At 49.1% G+C, this 17,325-nt stretch overlaps 1 protein-coding gene across 1 annotated transcript in view; it reads right to left on the bottom strand.

Annotated features, from left to right (window-relative positions):
* UBASH3B (ubiquitin associated and SH3 domain containing B) overlaps positions 1-13,006 on the bottom strand; it is a 153,046-nt gene extending 140,040 nt beyond the window's left edge. The window contains exon 1 of the mRNA XM_019975673.2: positions 11,944-13,006. Coding sequence (XP_019831232.1) covers positions 11,944-12,104 — 161 coding nt within the window. The 5' untranslated portion in view covers positions 12,105-13,006. The remainder of the gene's footprint in view (positions 1-11,943) is intronic.
* Between the last annotated feature and the right edge of the window lie 4,319 nt (positions 13,007-17,325).

Here is a 17,325-nt window from a genome sequence, read left to right as displayed (position 1 = left end):
CTGAAGTTCATGCTGTTCTCTCTCAGAATGCTCTTGGCTCTTCTGTACCTAAAGAATCTCTATTCATTCTTTAAGTTCTGCCTTAATTGTCACCTCCTCTGCTTTCCTCAACCTTCTCAAGTTACACTAATTGTTTTCTCTGTGGTCCCACAGAGCTTCTTTCCAAACCTCTAATATGGCACTAATTGCATTATTAAATCGTGTTTATGGTTTATATGGGCTTCCCAGGTGGTGCTAGTGGTAAAGAACCTGCCTGCCAATGCAGGAGACTTAAGAGACACGGGTTCGATCCCTGGGTCGAAAAGATCCCCTGGCGGAGGGCATGACAACCCACTCCAGTATCCTTGCCTGGAAAATCCCATGGACAGAGGAGTCTGGTGGGCTACAGTCCATGGTCCATGGGGTCCACAGAGCAGCACAGCAGAAGCAACACAAATGCCCAATGGAACAATGAATAAAAGAATGCCAGATAGAAAGTTGGGCTCAATTAATGGGCCAACTGTTTCCTTTCGTAGTCGGGACTTTTTCTTTTCCTTCTAAACAGTAACAAGTTATTCACTTAGCTGGGGGAAGGGGGTGGTAGCAAGATGACAGCTAATTTAAATTAAAATCTGCCTCTATCTTCATTTGCAGTGTAATATGAAATCATTTGAACTGTCTGCTGATCTCCCTGACTCCGACCTCTCAAACCAAAGCAAAGCATTGCTCCCTTCTTATTTGTCCTTTAAATTTACTTCGGGGGCCCCCTTGTCTGGTTATATCACGTCCTCCTCGTCTCACTTAGATACTGCATCTACCACTTACATCACATTTTCGACATCTTATCATAATTTTCTATCTTCCACACTAGATCGCCAGTCCCCTGGAGGCAAAGATTACATCTAATTATCTTTGTACTCCCACTTCTCTTATAATAGGCTCTAACAGTTGCCCATAAATACACCCTGAAATATCTGTGTGTGTGCATGTGTGTGTGTATGTGTATATATATATATATTTAAATGGCTTTACTCGGAATTTTTCATGAAGATAAACACATATACTTTTTTTTTTCTTAGTCTTGTTTTTCAAAGATTTTGATTGGCAAGATATAAGAGGCCCCCAGGATAACTGTGGAGAAGTGGATGAAGACCTTGGACAAAGCGCATCATCAGTGATGGAAAGATGATGCTCTCTACCCTGTTTACTTACGAGGTGAAGGCTTGAGGAACAAGAGATGAAAGAGAGAGGATAAGAGAGACAAAAAGAGACAGGGAGGGGGAGAAGAAAGCAAAGGGAAGGGAAGTCAGCTGTTCTGTGGCTGAACTAGTTCTCCAGGGCGGGGGGAAATCTGATTAGGCAGAAAGAGGAGAAAGGAAGGGCATGCAGGCAATTCAAGGACAGGTTGATGAAGAAAGGAGACAGCAGATGCCTCGGGTTCAGAAACCCAGCAACCCTGTGCGGTTCTGCATGTGTTTGCCTGTATTTAAAGGGACTGTACACAGAAGCAGCCATTGGAGGAAGCTATCTTTCCTTCTCTCTCTGTGCTTCCTGCCCAAGAGAAGAGGATAAACATTTAGAGAGCAAAGGCTCACAGTAAATATTTCTGAATGGGGCACCGTCGACCTGGAAGTAGGAGTCTAAACAATCCTGCCACCTGATTCACAGAGAAGGTTTATCCAGCAAAAGCTGGAAGGAAATCAGAAACATTTGGCTGCCTCTGGCCATCTGTGTGCTCAGCTTCCCCTTGGCGTGCTCCGGACTGCTGTGAGCTGCGATGCTGGTGTTTCTCTCAGCTTCCCACTGTGGGTGGCAATAGCTGGTCCTAGTGGAGTTCATTGCCACGCGTGCTTTCTGTACAAGGATGTTTATGCTTCCACTGGGGCAACAGAACACAATAGGAATTGTTGCAAAAACAGCTGCTGATGTCCCTTTAATTAAAAAGGTGCCAAGGAGCAATTTCTTTCCCCCCGGGGGCTGGACTCAAGGCCCTAACCTTCTGTCTCATTTCACCAGCATTTTGATTGTATTTTGCAAGAATTTGCACATTCTATCAATTTAAAAATTATACTAATGCACACTAGTGAGATGACTCCCCACCATTGTAATTGCCTCATTTCTTTCTTTCCACTTATTTACTCTTTAGAATATCAATAGTCCTAAAGAGTTTCCTTGAAAAGGAGAAGAATTTGACCATATAGCACTGGGGAAAGTCCAACAAAGCAAAACAAAAAAGAGAAGCCAAACCTCCAGAACAGAAAAGCACACAGGAGGCAGTGAAAACATCCTTGGGTGGAATGAAAACACTGTCCACATCACCCCTGAGTCAGCAGAACTTGAATCCGAGGGGTGGTTGAACTTAGCCCCTTTTACAGGTGGGAACACTGAGGCCCAGGGAAGGAAAAGGATATATGTGAGTCCAAAGAGCCAACAAGTGAGAGCAGAGTGAAAGCCCAAAGCCAGGGTCTGAAAGAAAGGTACACAGAGCTTGCTTTCATTGTGCATTCCTCTCGTACCCTGTGGGGTGTGAACTGAACCCAGAGCCTGTCGGTTATCTGTAGAGGATTATTCACCCAGGTGGAGGAAAGGCGGCCTGATCCTCAGAGTCACCATAGAGAATCTGCAGCCAGCTAGAGCCCGCGGCTGACTTCAGAGTGCTAGGCGGCAGAACTCGACATTCATCTTTTCCTGCACAGAATTTAATGGGATGCTGTGTGCAGAGTAGGAGCTAGACAATTTCTGGATGTCCATCTGAGGCACTTCCCCATAAGCCTCAATCTCTTAAGCAGCAGGTGGCAAAGAACCTGATAACAAAGTCACCAGGGAAACGGGAAGTTAGCAAGAGGGACCAGCAAGAAAGGACAACACCTATCATGCTTGAGCTCCTGACAGACAATCCAGAGCACTCAGGCAGCTGCTGCATCTATCCTTCCGTCCTCCTCCAGGGAAGAGAAAACCCAGAGATTCTCCCATAAGCCTCAAGAAACCCTCCAATGGCACCCAGAGAACTTCGCAATGAAGGAACCATTCTTCAGTGTGCTTTTTTTTTCCTCTCCAAGGCTGGAGTCTGATTCCATTTGAGATGAATCAGAGGATAACCATATGGCCCTCCTTCAAATCCCCAGCCTGGCCACTTATTGGAGTCAGCAGTTTGGGTGGCCCTGGCTCTGCTCAGGTCTGCTTCCACTTGGCTGGCAGCCCTGGGGCGCTCTGCAACGACAAGATGCTGAGGAAGGTGGCTATCTGCCTCGCCTTTGCTTCACACTGAAGACTTCACGGCCACAGCTCAGGGAGGAGCAGAGATATGTAAAAGTGGGGGGCAACTGGGAACCCCAAGGCAAAGGGAATCATGCAGAATGAAATCACCACCAGAGCAGGAGTCACTTTCCTTCCCCACTGAGGCATTACAGGCACTCCCCAAAGATTCAGCAACCTTAACCCTCACAAGGGTCCTTCCTTCAAGGTAAGTACAGTTATGGTTGCAGACAAAGAATGTCACCTGCCATATCAGTAAACAAAGGATACTACAGCCATCAAGCCAACAGACACCGCAGCTACCCCCAACGGTGCACCGAGGGGACTCAGGATGGAGAAAGGCCAGATGCTGGCCCCAGAGAGCTGAGGTGCACATCAAAGGAATGATTTCAGTGAGCCCGGATTCTTGCGTCTTCCCATACATAGAAAAGCTCTTCATTCATTAACTTGAGATGTCTGATTTTCTTTAATTCATGGTGATCTCTTAATGTTCCATGGCTCAGACAGTGAGCAGGTCTTCAGTAGGCAGTAAGACAGTATTGCAGGTCTTCTGCCTGCAATGCAGAAGACCTGGTTTTGATCCCTGGGTCAGGAAGAACCCCTGGAGAAGGGCATGGCAACCCACTACGGTATTCTTGCCTGGAAAATTCCATGGACAGAGGAGGCTACAGTTCATGGGATCGCAAAGAGTCAGACACGACTGAGCGACTAACACTTTCACTGCCATTTGATGTTCTTATTACCTGTTTTTTTGCTGCAAAATTCCTTTGTATGCTGAGTGCTCCCTCACCTCCTCAACAAGTCCCACCAGAGATATGTGAGAAGCTGCCTCCTGGGCTTGAGTTCTCAGCAAGTCCCCCTCGAAAAACATACCTCTCAACTTCTGGCTATACCTTTTTTTGTTGTTGTTGCTATAATGCATGTGGGATCATAGTTCCCCAACCAGAGATTGAACCCATACTCCCTGCAGTGGAAGTGCCCAGTCTTAACCACTGGACCATCAGGGAAGTCTCATGCATTTTTTTCCCAGTCAACACTGTCAACAGTATAAAGACAGAGAATTGAGGCTCAGAGTGTTCTTCAACCAAGGTCACCAGCAGAGAAGAGGCGGAGCTGGGCTTCAAACCCAGGCGGTGCCAACAGCTGTCATGAGTGAGACGTCAGTGTGTCACGCAGACGGTGGCTGGGGTCTCTTGGGTTCCTGGCTGCCCAAGAAGAGGGACTCCCCCTCACACACATCCACACCAGATGCCTGTAGGGATGGGGGTGGTGCTGAGCTCCGCCACCACCGCAGTTGCAGGAGGAAAGCTGGCGGGCGACAGGGTTCCCTTAGTTTCTTGCCTCTGAAAAGCAAAGCCCTTAGCTCTGAGCATTCTGATCCAGTCAGTGAAAAGCAGTTTGAGGCCACCAAGGGCGGGGTACTGACAAAAACCACAGGATAGAGTCATGAGGCAGGGTTCTCTTCACTCTCTGGGGCACTTAATCTAATGAACCTCAGTTTTCTCATGAAATTATCAACGTCTGAAACTTAATAGCGACTATGTGTACGAATCAGCTTTGTAATCTGTTGTTGTTGTTAGTCGCTAAGTTGTGTCTGACTCTTTGCGACCACAGGGATGCAGCATGCCAGCTTCCCTGTCCTTCCCTATCTTCTGAAGTTTGCTCAAATTCATGTCTATTGCATCAATGATGCTACCTAACCATCTCTGTTACCCTCTTCTCCTTTTGCCTGTAGCCCACTCAGCTCTTCTGTCTAGTGGAATTCTCCAGGCAAGAATACTAGAGTGGGTAGCCATTCTCTTCTCCAGGGGATCTTCCTGACCCAGGGATTAAACTCAGGTCTCTTGCATTGCAGGTGGATTCTTTACCATCTGAGCCACCAAGGAAGCCCCATGAAATCTCTAAAGTGGTCTAAAAATGGAAAGTAGTATTAGGGCATAATAGGGAATTTTCACAGACGCTGGGTTAGGGATTATAATTACGATACCAGCCCATCAGAATATATAAGACCTCTTCAGCAAAAAAGAGACAAACTATTGTTACATGCAACATGGATGAGTCTCAACAACATCAGGAGAAAAGCCAGAAGTGGGCATTGTATGATCCAGTTATATGCAGGTCTAGAAAATGCAGACTAATACCCAGTGACACAAAGCAGGTTGGTGGCTGGTGGCCGCCCAGGGATAAGGGTGGAGAAGGAATTGACCAATGGGGACACGAGGACATTTATAGGAGTGAAGGATACAAGCTGTCTTGAAGAGGTGAGAAGAGGTGATTCTATGGGTATATTCATTCATCTGTCAAAACTGATCAATCTTTAAACAAGTTTAGCTTATTGTACATAAATCAGACCTCAGTAAATTTTAAAAAGAATGCATGTTTCCTTTGGAGCCAAATCCTCTGGGTCAGTGCTCCCCAACTTTTTTGGCACCAGGGACCAGTTTCATAAAAGACAATTTTTTCACACACAGAGGGAGGGGCAGGAGGCTGGTTTCAGGATGATTTCCATGCATTACATTTAATGTGCATTTTATTTCTTAATCTAATGCCACTGCTCACTTGATAGGAGGTACCAGTCTGTGGCCCAGAGGTTGGGAAACCCCTGCTCTGGGTAGTATGGGAAGTTCACTGGGCTTGCAGTTCTAGCCTAAGGCTGTCACAGCAACGAACCAGATGCAGAGTAAGTCCCTCTAAGTCTCAAGTCTCCTCATCTTTAAAATGAAGCTTTTCTCAAGGTCAAGAGGGATGCTGAGTGCACAGGAGAGCAATTTTCACCCACAAAATAACATACAAATGCAAGGGAGTGGTGCGTGGGCGCGCAGTAACTGTAGGTGGAGTAGAGACTTTCCTGCCCGTCTACCTCTAAGATCCCTTCACTCCAAGGGGGCCCTGATTGGTCTCCTCATTCTGCCCAAGGTCCCTGGGAAGGCAGCTGCAGCCCTCACCCAGAACTGACTATGATTCAGAGGTGCTGGGCTTCTCAGGTGGCTCAGTGGATAAAGAATCTGCCTGCCAATGCAGGAGACACAAGAAATACGGTTCGATCCCTGGGTTGGGAATATCCTCTGGAGGAGAGCATGGCAACCCACTCCAGTATTCTTGCCTGGAGAATCCCATGGATAGAGGAGCCTGGGGGGCTACAGTCCATGGGGTTGCAAAGAGATGGACACAGGGTGAAGTGACTGAGCACACGTGCACGCAGAGATGCTGAGCTGATCAGGTACTTTCAGGGGATCCAACGTCCAGCAGCAGGTAAGCTGGAGAAGGCCAGAGAAACTGGATACTTGAATTCATCGGTTCTGGAAGATGCGTCTCAATTCCTTGTGTCACCAGCTCAGAACGGCTTTTATCTTTGGGCAGTGAAGCGTAGCTAACGCAGCTGACTATCCAAAGTCAGAGGCGCTTAGTCTAGCTCTTTCCTTCTGCCACTGTCCTGCTCTTTAGCTGGGCATTGTTCAAACAGCAATAACCGAACTGCACATGTAAATCCTTGCTGGAGACCCCAACCACCATCTCACCTCTTTCCTTTTCTTTCAATCCAACACAATAATACAACAACCCTATCTACCTGGTCCAGATTCTATTTTTAACTTTTCTTGTCTGGTCTTCACAAAGCTTTATTTTGAGTTACACCAAACAGGGATTGTCATGAACAGCAGATGATTGGGATACTGAGTGAAAGGGATGCCATAGAAGACCTAAATTCTCCAAGTGTCAGTCAGAAGCTAGGCTAGGACTCAGGGCATCAAACCCTGGCTTTAGTGTTCTTTTGTAAGATTCTATTTCTTGATAATTAGAGAGCCATGTGCTCTAGACAAAGCATTAGTCCCAGATAAACGGAACCAAGACAAAAGGCCAGAGTGGTATCAGTGGTGGTTGTTTAGTCACTCGGTTGTGCCCAACTCTTGCGACCCCATGGACTGCAGCCCACCAGGTTCCTCTGTTCATGGAATTCTCCAGGCAAGAATACTGGAGTGGGTTGCTCTTTCCTTCTCCATGGGGTCTTAGTCACTCGGTTGTGCCCAACTCTTGTGACCCCATGGGCTGCAGCCCACCAGGTTCCTCTGTTCATGGAATTCTCCAGGCAAGAATACTGGAGTGGGTTGCCCTTTCCTTCTCCAGGGGGTCTTCCCGACCCAGGGATCGAACCCACATCTCCTGCACTGCAGGCGGATTCTTTACCAACTTTGAGGGGGCCTCCTCAAATTCACTTGTGGGGTGACGGCTCCCAAAGTTGGCCTCCAGCTGCAGAGGAGAGAAGAAAAAGAGCCTCACTGTCCCCCAGAACCACAGAAAGCAAGTAGGGAATGCAAAGCAACACTCCAAGGGGGTGAGTAGGGGGATAAATGGGAAGATTGGGACTGCCATATACACATGACTATATATAAAACAGGTAACTAATGGGACTCTGATGTGTGGTACGGGGAACTCTACTGGGAGCTCTGGGATGGCCTATGTGGGAGGGGATAGATTTCTGTGTTTGCTTGGCTGTACGCTTGAGGTTGGTACAACATTGTAAATCAACTATACTCCAATAAAAAAAAATAATAAAGATACAAAAGACAGAAACAAACCATAAAAGCAACATTCCACCAGAATTCCTCCTGCCTTCTCGGGTGACACAATTGGCCCTGTCTTGGCCCCAGGCCTTCCCAGCACACTCTTCCTTTTCCTTCCAACTAACCTTACTCCAGTCTTGACAAAGCTGGGACTTTATTTTTAGAACTTTGGGGAAAAGGAGGAGCTAAGCACATAGAAAGAAAAAGGAAGGAATAGGCCACTTTGGCCCCTTGAAATCTTCCTTCCTCAGGCCTCCCTGACACCTCCTTGCATTGTGGTTGCATTCGTGTGTGCGTGTGTCTCAGTCCTTCCTCACACAGTGGGGTTCTTCTACAGCAGGTCTAAGTTGGACCAAAGGTCACAGGGTTGGACTGGAAAAAACCTAACACAGCCCCGGGGGTATAATAAGCTGGAGAAACATACCCTGAGGTCACCCTGCTTGCTCAGCACTGCTCTCAGTCAAGCACTTAACAAGCATGCGTTAATTAATCCTGTTCCCCTCAGAGGAAGCCAGCCAGGCCCTGAGGGCTTGGGTGACATATTCAAGACCAAAGCGCAACACAGGCTGGCAAGGGACCTGGGCTTTGCTGGTGTGGGAGCTCCCTGCAGCCCACCCAGAGCCCAGTGAAAGGGCCCTTCTTGCTGCTGCACAAGACCAGACACAGTCATACCCAGAGGGGAAACCAGAGCTGCCAGCCCTGGCTGCCACTGTTCCCTCCAAAGGGCCAAGTTCCAGACGTTGGTCTCATCTCTTCTTGAAGCATCACTGCAGCCCTGAACCCGAGGAACCGCCAGCTGCTCTCTCCCGCTTCCCGTTTCATCACGCTCCAGGCTTAAGGCTAAGAGAGAGGCTATTCAGAAGCGAAGTCTGATACCCTTGCTCCCTTTGCTCAGAGCGCTCCAAGATGAAGCTCCAAGTCTGCTCTCTGGAATCTCAGATGGCCTGAGGGAAAGACCCTCTTCTTACTGACCTGATTAAGTTATTAAGAGGAAGGCTGACCACATCAGCCTCCCTGGGCTTAAGTATAAGAGATGTCAGCCCAGGAAGGAAGTGGACTAGATCACGTGATCACCAAGGGCTCTGACCCCCAAGACAGAGCATTTGAGGAGACGGAACCGTAAACCCACCTCCCTCCCCAGGATGTTTCATCATGACCCACTCTGTCACCTTTTCAGTAAAGAGAGGTGATGTTAGTAATAACAGTAGCTCTGATAGGCTGAATAGGGGCTCCTCCCAAAATTTTCATGCCCTCATTCCTGGAACCTGTGCATATTACTTTATGGTTAAAAAAGGGTTTTGCTGATAAGATTAAGTTAAGGATTTGAAATGGGGAAGATTATCCTGAATGATCTGGGGAGGCTCTAAATGCAATCACAGAGTCTTTATGGGAAAGAGGTAGAAGGAGATTTGACAGGGAAAGAAAGGAAGGCACTGTGGCCACAGAGGCAGAGACCGGAGGAATGCTGCCACAAGCCAGACACTGCTGGCAGACCAGGAGCTACAGAGGCAAGGGACAGCTTCTCCTTAGGAGCTCCGGAGGGGGCACAGTCCTGCCAACACCTTGAGTTCAGCCCAGAGATGCTTATTTAAGCCTTCTGGCCTCCTCCAAAACTGTGAGAGGATAAATTTCTGCTTTTTTTTTTTTTTTTAAACCACCCAGAGTGTGGTAATTGGCTACAACAGCCACAAAAGCTAATACAGTGCACGCTTAGTCGCTCAGTCGTGTCCGACTCTTGCAACCCAACAGATAGTAGCCTGCCAGGCTCCTCTGTCCATGGAATTCTCCAGGCCAGAATACCAGAGCAGGTTGACATTTCCTTCTACAGGGGATCTGCCCAACCAAGGGATCGAACTCAGGTCTCCTGCGTTGCAGTCAGACTCTTTACCGACTGAGCTACGAGGGAAGACTTAAAGATCACTCACTACATACCAGGCATCACCACTCTAAGTTCTTTATCCACTTTAATTCACTACATCCTGGTCCTGGCTCTGAGGCCTGGGATAAGCAGACACATGCCTGCTCTGAGCATGAATCCCAGATTCACTGCTCATGGTGGTGAGCCTAAGCAAGTTATGTGACCTCTCTAAAAAACAGCTTTCCCAGTTCATAAAAGGGCCACATAATTATCCTTCTCACTGGGCTGCTGAGAGGATAAAATAGATAATAAACATGAAGTGATTAGAACACCACAAAGTAAAGGCTAGTTGCCTTCTCAGGTGGCTTGGCAGGAACAAATCCGACTGCAGATGCAGGAGACACAGATGCAGGTTCAACCCCTGGAGATCCCCTGGAGGAGGGCATGGCAACCCACTCCAGTATTCTTGCCTGGGAAATCCCACGGACAGAAGAGCCTGGAGGGCTACAATCCATGAGGGCGACAATAGTCAGAAACAACTTAGCGACTAAACACCACCACCAACAAATAAATGCTAGTTGTACGAGATCTCAAGGATTGAACAAACCAAAATTAAAACATCATCCTAATCTATCAGGACGTAGATGAGGCCTCTTGGACTCATCTATGTAGGAAAGACCCATCAGTGCAGGAAGGAATATGTCCTATTAAACCACTTTGGAGAGCGAACGTGACAGTCTGAAGAATTCAGTTAAGTATTTCTTCCCTTAATTAAGCAATTTAGGTCCTGAATGCTGGCCTCATTTTAGAAAAGGCAAATGCTGGGGGCTGTTCTAATTGTACACCTTCGACCCACAGACTTCCAACCCCTGTCTTCCTTTCTTAAGGACAGCTATGCACATCCATCACACAGGAGGACCTGACTTGCAGTTTCCAAGCCTGGCACACCCCTGCAGAGCTCAGCGCATCTCCTCCCTGTAACTCTGGCATCAGGAACTGGAGCCCCATTGATTGGAAGTCAGTGTGAGGTAGAACTGTAAGTCCATTTTATGGCCTTCCGACCATAGGGTACACCAACCTGTCCCAGCAGGTTAGGTGGAATGATAAAATCAGGCATAAGCTTTGATAAGAGATTACAGCCAAGTCAGTAAAGAATGAAGGTTTGCCCAGAGGCCAAGTAAGGGAAACCTAGAGCTATCATGTGAAAGAAAAAAAAAAAGAAGGAAAAAAAACCCCACTTTAATCAAGTTGGCCCTTTCTGATAAAGTTTGCCTAACTCCCTGTACAGGTGATGTCATTCAAAGAAGCAAGGATCCCAGGCCTTGTGTCCCCGCCTAAGAAATCTGCATGCGAGGAATAAAGGGGGAAGAAGGACCTGGCCACCCGGCCTTGGCTTCCTTCCAGGCAGAGGTCCAGACTTGGGTGGCCAGCCTCCGAAAACTCCTAGGGCCACTGCCACCTTGTCCTGGCGACCAGGCCTCTTACCAGCAGGCTGCCGGGGCCGCCACCTGCGCGCTCTCAGCTCTGCCCTACCCCACCCTCCAGGAGGAAAGGGGATGAGAGAGGACCCAGCCCCCCTTCTCCACCCCCCTTACTCTCAGGCACCCACAGATTCCTGCGCTGCCGTCACCACTGACGAGAACCCAGGTCCCCTGGGGGCACTGCTTCCCCTTCTCGTTCCAACCTCTCCATCAATGAACACGCAGCAACCCCTACGCTCCCGCTGCTCCTACTCTGGAGGGAGACAGAACCCAGAACGACATCCGGAGCCGAAAGCCGCAGCGGTGGGAGCGCCGGGCTCCCGGCCCCGCCGTCCGTCCCTGCCCTCTCCCAGTCAGCAGTGGATCCTCCAGCCAGGCCGGCGTTCGGGATCCAGAGGGTGCCCGAAGCCTCTGTGGGGCCCCGCCTCCCCCGGGAACTCGGCACTGGAGACCTCAGGGAGCCCGGGGAGAGAACGGCTTAGCAACACCCGCGGAGGCCTGGCGCCTGCCACAGTCCCGTGGACTCGAACCTGGTGCCCTCGCCCGTAGGCATCCCGCGCCCTGGAACACGCCTCATCGTAGGCATGCCCAGCCAGCCCCTGGCCCAGCGCTCGGGCGCAGCGCCCTCCCCTGCACCCTGGTGCCGGAGAAGCCGAGTCCCGGGCCGCCCGCGCGCCCAGCCTGCCCCCAACAGGTCGTGGGCAGCGGGGAGCGCGCCTCCCGCCGGGCATGGGAGGCGAGCCGGAGCGAAGCCGAGGGCTGGCCGCGTGGGGCGGGAGGGGTCGCCGGGGCAGCGAGCTCGGCCACTTACGCGCGGGCTCTGGGGAACCCCATGGACAGCAGCACGTCCAGCGCCGATCCATGCTTGATGGTCCCGGGGCGCTGCTGGCGGTTCCTCCGCGGGGTGACTTTGCTGTACAGCTCCTCTCTCGCAGCCATGCCGAGCGGGCTGGGGTGGCCGTACTGAGCCATGCTCAGCGGCCAGCCATCGCCGGGAAGGCACCCGAGCCGGAGGGCCCAGGAGGGCGGAGGGCCGGCCCGGGGCAGGGGAGAGGGGCTCGGGGATCCGGAGCCGGGCGCAGGCGGAGGCGCAGGCGGCGCTCGGAGGTTCCCTGGTGTCGAGACTGACGCTTCCTGGTGAGGCCACCGGAGCCAAAACTGCGAGCCGCTTTCTGCCCGGCCGGCCGGCCGCCACTCGGGCCCCGGGTGCCCCCTGCTCGGCGCCCGCAGCAGCCCTCTCTCCTCCGCCCCCTTCCTTCTCCGCTCCCAGCAGTCCGGGAATTTGCAATGAGTAATTTTTGAATGGATCAAAAAGGAAAAGGAGCTTTGTGGGCCGGCTCTGCCTCGCCTGTACCCGGGCCCCGCCCCTCTCTTAAAGCTGCAGCGCGGCCCGTGACTGCTCCCGGCTGGGCGCAGGCTGTAAAAGTCCAGGTGCTTCTGGGCAGAGAATTGGAACCAGCACTGCCTGTGTGTATACTGGTTCCGGAGAGTCACTTCAGCGCTCCAGCTTCTCCATGGCTTCAATCCGGAGCCAGCGGGGCCTCAAGACACCAGATCAACCCATTTCAAGTTTCCTGTGGTTCTAGATGGGGTTATTAGTGGAAATTGGGCAAACTGATGGACGACATGAATGGACCAGAAGGCCAAGCCATAGCATCCAGATAAAAGGTTTTGCTTCCCAGAGACCGTGCAAGACCCCGAGGATTGTTAATGGCAACTGGAGACAAAGTTCCCATCAGCTGGCCAAGGAATCACGCTGAAGACCTGTATTCTCCATGATGGACCATGGGATTTCCCAGGCAAGAATACTGAAGTGGGTTGCCATTTCCTTTTCCAGGCTATTTTCCCAACCCAGGGATCGAACCAAGGCCTCCAGCGTTGCAGGCAGATTCTTAACCATTTGAGCTACAAGGGAGGGAGAAAACTGGAGAAAGAAGAGGAAGGGGAAGATGAAAGGAGGAAGAAGGTGGCGAGGAAGGAAGTGGGATGTGGAGGAGGGTGGGGGAGCAGGAACTGAGAAAGAACACTTTGTAATTGTAAGAGGTGTTCGTCGTTGAATGGGTTGATTTTCAATAGCGAATGAGTACCCTCTCAGTAAAAGCATTCAAAGAAAGACTGCTTCATCACTGCTCAGCGGTGACAAGTAAGTTGCATCATAAGTTTGCCCAAACTACTCCTACCTCAAAGAAGGTGGAAGTCCTAGCAACCCCTCTCTCCCCACACCTCCACAACTTGTGAGCTGGTCATTAGCCCTCAGGAGAGCTGGTCTTGGGGATATTAAAGCGTAGGGGGAGGGCTGATGACCAGCTCTCAAGTTGTGGAGCTGTGGGGAGAGCTGATGACCAGCCCCCATGAACTTGGCTTGGGGATATTAAAGCTGTTTCATTCAGAGACACATTTATGGTCCTCAGTTAGCTAGGGGGACCCTGCTCAGTGTAATGGAAAAGGTACAGAGTAACCCTCAATTCAGTTCAGTTGAGTCTGTCAGTCGTGTCCGACTCTTTGCAACCCCATGAACTGCAGCACGCCAGGCCTCCCTGTCCATCACCAACTCCTGGAGTTCACCCAAACTCATGTCCATCGAGTCGGTGATAGTTGCTCTTTTTCAGGTAATGATTATATTACCACCTAACATTTGTTTATTAGGCTCTTGTATGTGTCAACCACTGTGTTCAGAATGATAAATGAATTAACTCATTTAATTTTTATGACCCTATGGTGGGTGTATAATTATTATCCCAGTTTACATACAAGAAAACAGCCCAGAGAGGTTGAGGAAGATGGTACAGATGACACGTCAGAGCCAGAGCTTTTGGTGTCTTGGACAAGTTGTTTCTGCCCTCTACAGCCCCAGGTCGTTATCTGTATGCATCGTAATAGCTAGCCTTACACAGGGCTGGGCTCTCCGAAAATGTCAGTTCCTTCCCCTGCCTGGAGGGTGGGGGAAGGGCTGATGACCAGCTCTCAAGGAGCAGCTTTTTAATATTGCTTTCTAAAGCATCTAAGGGTTTTACCAGGGGAAATGACACAGCTTAATTCTCTTAGCCCAGAATATAGTTTTCTAAAAAATATCCAGCAGTGTTTGGAAGTGGGAAGATAAGGACTACTGGGGCTTAAGCAACAAGGTGCATAGTTCCATCTGCTATTGTGTAAGGGATGAGAAAAAAGTTCCTACTTCCTGGGTGGGGGCCTCTGCCTAAGCAGAAGTGTCCTGAAGCTAGGCAGAGGGCCTCTCCTGGGCACAGAGCAAAGAGACAAAACTGGGCTGGGGAAACTGTATCTAGTGGACTAGCCTCCTTGTGATGCATTTGGTAAAGGGCACTGGATCTTACCTGATATTCTGAACTTCTTCCAAAATCTTGGATTGAGAGTTAAATGATCTGAAACCTAATCAAGCGATAGTGTCGTGTGGAAGCAGTTTATAAACCATAAGCATCAATACTACATAAATAACTGAAATTTACTGAAAATTCACTACACATTGATGCTGTTCTTAGCTTCTTACACAAATAACTTATTAATCCCTTGATAAGACAATAAAGTAGGTACCACCATATTATCATTGGCCACTTTACAAAATGAAGATGTTGAAGCAGACAGAGAGCAAGTATCTTGTCCGAGATCACATGGCCGGTAAGTGATTTGAACTCTTAAAATTTGTCCATACAATCACTTACTGCAGTTATGATGACGATGAAGAGATGCCAACCAGTAAAATAACATGTTCAAATAATAACCCTTTTGACTCCTCCTGTTACCAAGCTGAATTTGAGTCGCCTCACTAAATGTGTAGCCAAGCCATTCTACTGACACTGGGTTGTGGTAAAGGAAAGTGTAATAAGTCCCCGACATACGAATGAGTTCTGTCCCAAGAGTAAGTCCAATTTGTTTATAAGTCAATAAGGTTAGCCTAGGTACCAAACTAACACAATTGGCTATGTAGTACTGTACTGTGTAATAGGGTTATAATATTTCTCATACAAATAATACATAAAAACAAACACCAAAAGTAAAATAATTTTAATCTTACAGTTCACTACCTTGAAAAGTACAGTGGTACAACAGTTGGCGCTTCTTAGCAGTACCAGCTACATCCTTGCTGCTCTTCTTCTTGCTTCTGCACATCCTGGGTTTGAAATATGCTGTACTAGTGTACTCTTGCCTGGAAAATCCCATGGACAAAGGAGCTTGGTGGGCTGCAGTCCATGGGGTTGCAAAGAGTCGGACACGGCTGAGCGACTTCACTTTCACTTTTCCCTTTCGTGCGTTGGAGAAGGAAATGGCAACCCACTCCAGTGTTCTTGCCTGGAGAATCCCAGGGATGGCGGAGCCTGGTGGGCTGCGGTCTATGGGGTCGCACAGAGTTGGGCACGACTGAAGCGACTTAGCAGCAGCAGCAGCAGTGTACTCTATACAGTACTGTATGGTAAAGTACACAAAAGCACAGCCACTTATAAAGGACACACACGGGACCATGGACGCCAGACACATGAACTAACTTACATGATTGGACTTGTGAATGTACATACAGTCGCATCTTTGAAAGTTCTCAACTTGGAGGTTCACATGTAGGGGACTTAGTGTATAGCATTTATTGCAAGGTGCCAAGCAAGGGAGTGGGAGATAAGCCCCATATCCACTCCAATTTGATCTTTGAGTTAGAGCTTTTTGTTTTTTTTTTTTAAGAACAAAAAGACTGGGCTTAATCATCATCCTGTGACATTTCTGTGGCATTTCTCAGAGTCAGGATGTCTCTGTTTTACAATTCTCTGGCCAAGTGGTCCATGGCTTGGGGGAGGGGGGGCTTGTTAGCTCATCTAGCCCTGGAGAAACCCGAGTTTGTTTGTTAATGATGGTATCTAATGATACAACAGCAATTTTATCACATCGATGTTATCAATAACAGCAATTTTAGTCATCTGACTCTGGTTGACTAGGGTTCAGTTAGCCCAAGACTAAGGTTGGAGGGGCGAGAAAGGGAATAAAGTTTTGTATAGAGAAATTAGTAGTAAACTTGGTAAGGGATGGAGGAGGCAATGGCAACCCACTCCAGTACTCTTGCCTTGAGAATCCCATGGACAGAGGAGCCTGGCAGGCTACAGTCCAGGGTTCTGGGGTCTGGGGTCGCAAAGAGTCGAACACGACTGAGCGACTAACACTGCTACTACTGCTTGATAAGGGAACTTGGTTTTATGGAGACTCAGTTTCACTCCTCTGTCCCTTGACACAGAATTGTGGATCTCTGTTTCCTCTCAAAAAATTGAACTGTTTTTCTCCCTCCTCTAGGCAAACTGTGAGAGGAAATGATGGGTATAAAAATAGTTTTAGGTAGCCTGGGGAAAGCACTGTGGAAAACCAGGCACCTTAGACGCGGACAGTTGCATTTGGGGCACTTTTACCAACATCTCCATCCCACAACCTCACCCTTCAGCCAAGGGCCAGCCATCATTTTATTTAAGACGGCTGTCCTCAGTTCTGCACAGAATAAGGTGCTGCCAATTAAGATGCATTGTGCTTCAATTGTATTGACTTTGAAAAGCTAGGGAAAGCTTTATAAAAGTCCATGTTGTTATATCACAAAGAGAAGAGGAATGACTATTCATTAGACAAGGTATCTGACAGCAGTGGGAGGTGGGAAGGGCCCTGGCACGGTGAGGAAGCTGACACATCAGCTTCAAGCTCCTTCAGAAGGGAAGCAAGTTGTCGATTTCCCCTGTATCCACGGGTCGAGTCAGAATCCACCCTGAGCCACAAACCTCTTTCTTTTTTTTTTGTCATACTGCATGGCTTGTGGGATCTTAGTTCCGCAACCAGGGATCAAACCCAGGCTGTGCAGCGAAAGCCGTGAGTGTTAACCACTGAACCTCCAGGCACGTGTGTACGTGCTAAGTCACTTCAGTCGTGTCTGGCTGTGCGACTCTATGGACTGTAGCCTGCAAGGCTCCTCTGTCCATGGGATTCTCCAGGCAAGAATACTGGAGTGGGTTGCCATGCCCTCCTCCAGGGGATCTTCCCAACCCAGGGATCAAAGCCACATCTCTTTCCTCTCCTGCATTGGCAGGCAGGTTCTTTACCACTGGTGCCACCTGGGAAGGCCCAGACCTCCAGGTAAGTCCCCACAAACCCTTCTGTTCTTGGTGTGGCACCCCTTCTGACATGGCCATAAGGATGCCAGGATGGGCCCAGTTATTAA

Source organism: Bos indicus, chromosome 15 (genome assembly GCF_029378745.1).
Source record: "Bos indicus isolate NIAB-ARS_2022 breed Sahiwal x Tharparkar chromosome 15, NIAB-ARS_B.indTharparkar_mat_pri_1.0, whole genome shotgun sequence".
Lineage (NCBI taxonomy): Eukaryota > Metazoa > Chordata > Mammalia > Artiodactyla > Bovidae > Bos > Bos indicus.
The sequence above is the reverse complement of the archived record's forward strand: the minus strand, read 5'-3'. Positions and strand labels throughout refer to the sequence as shown.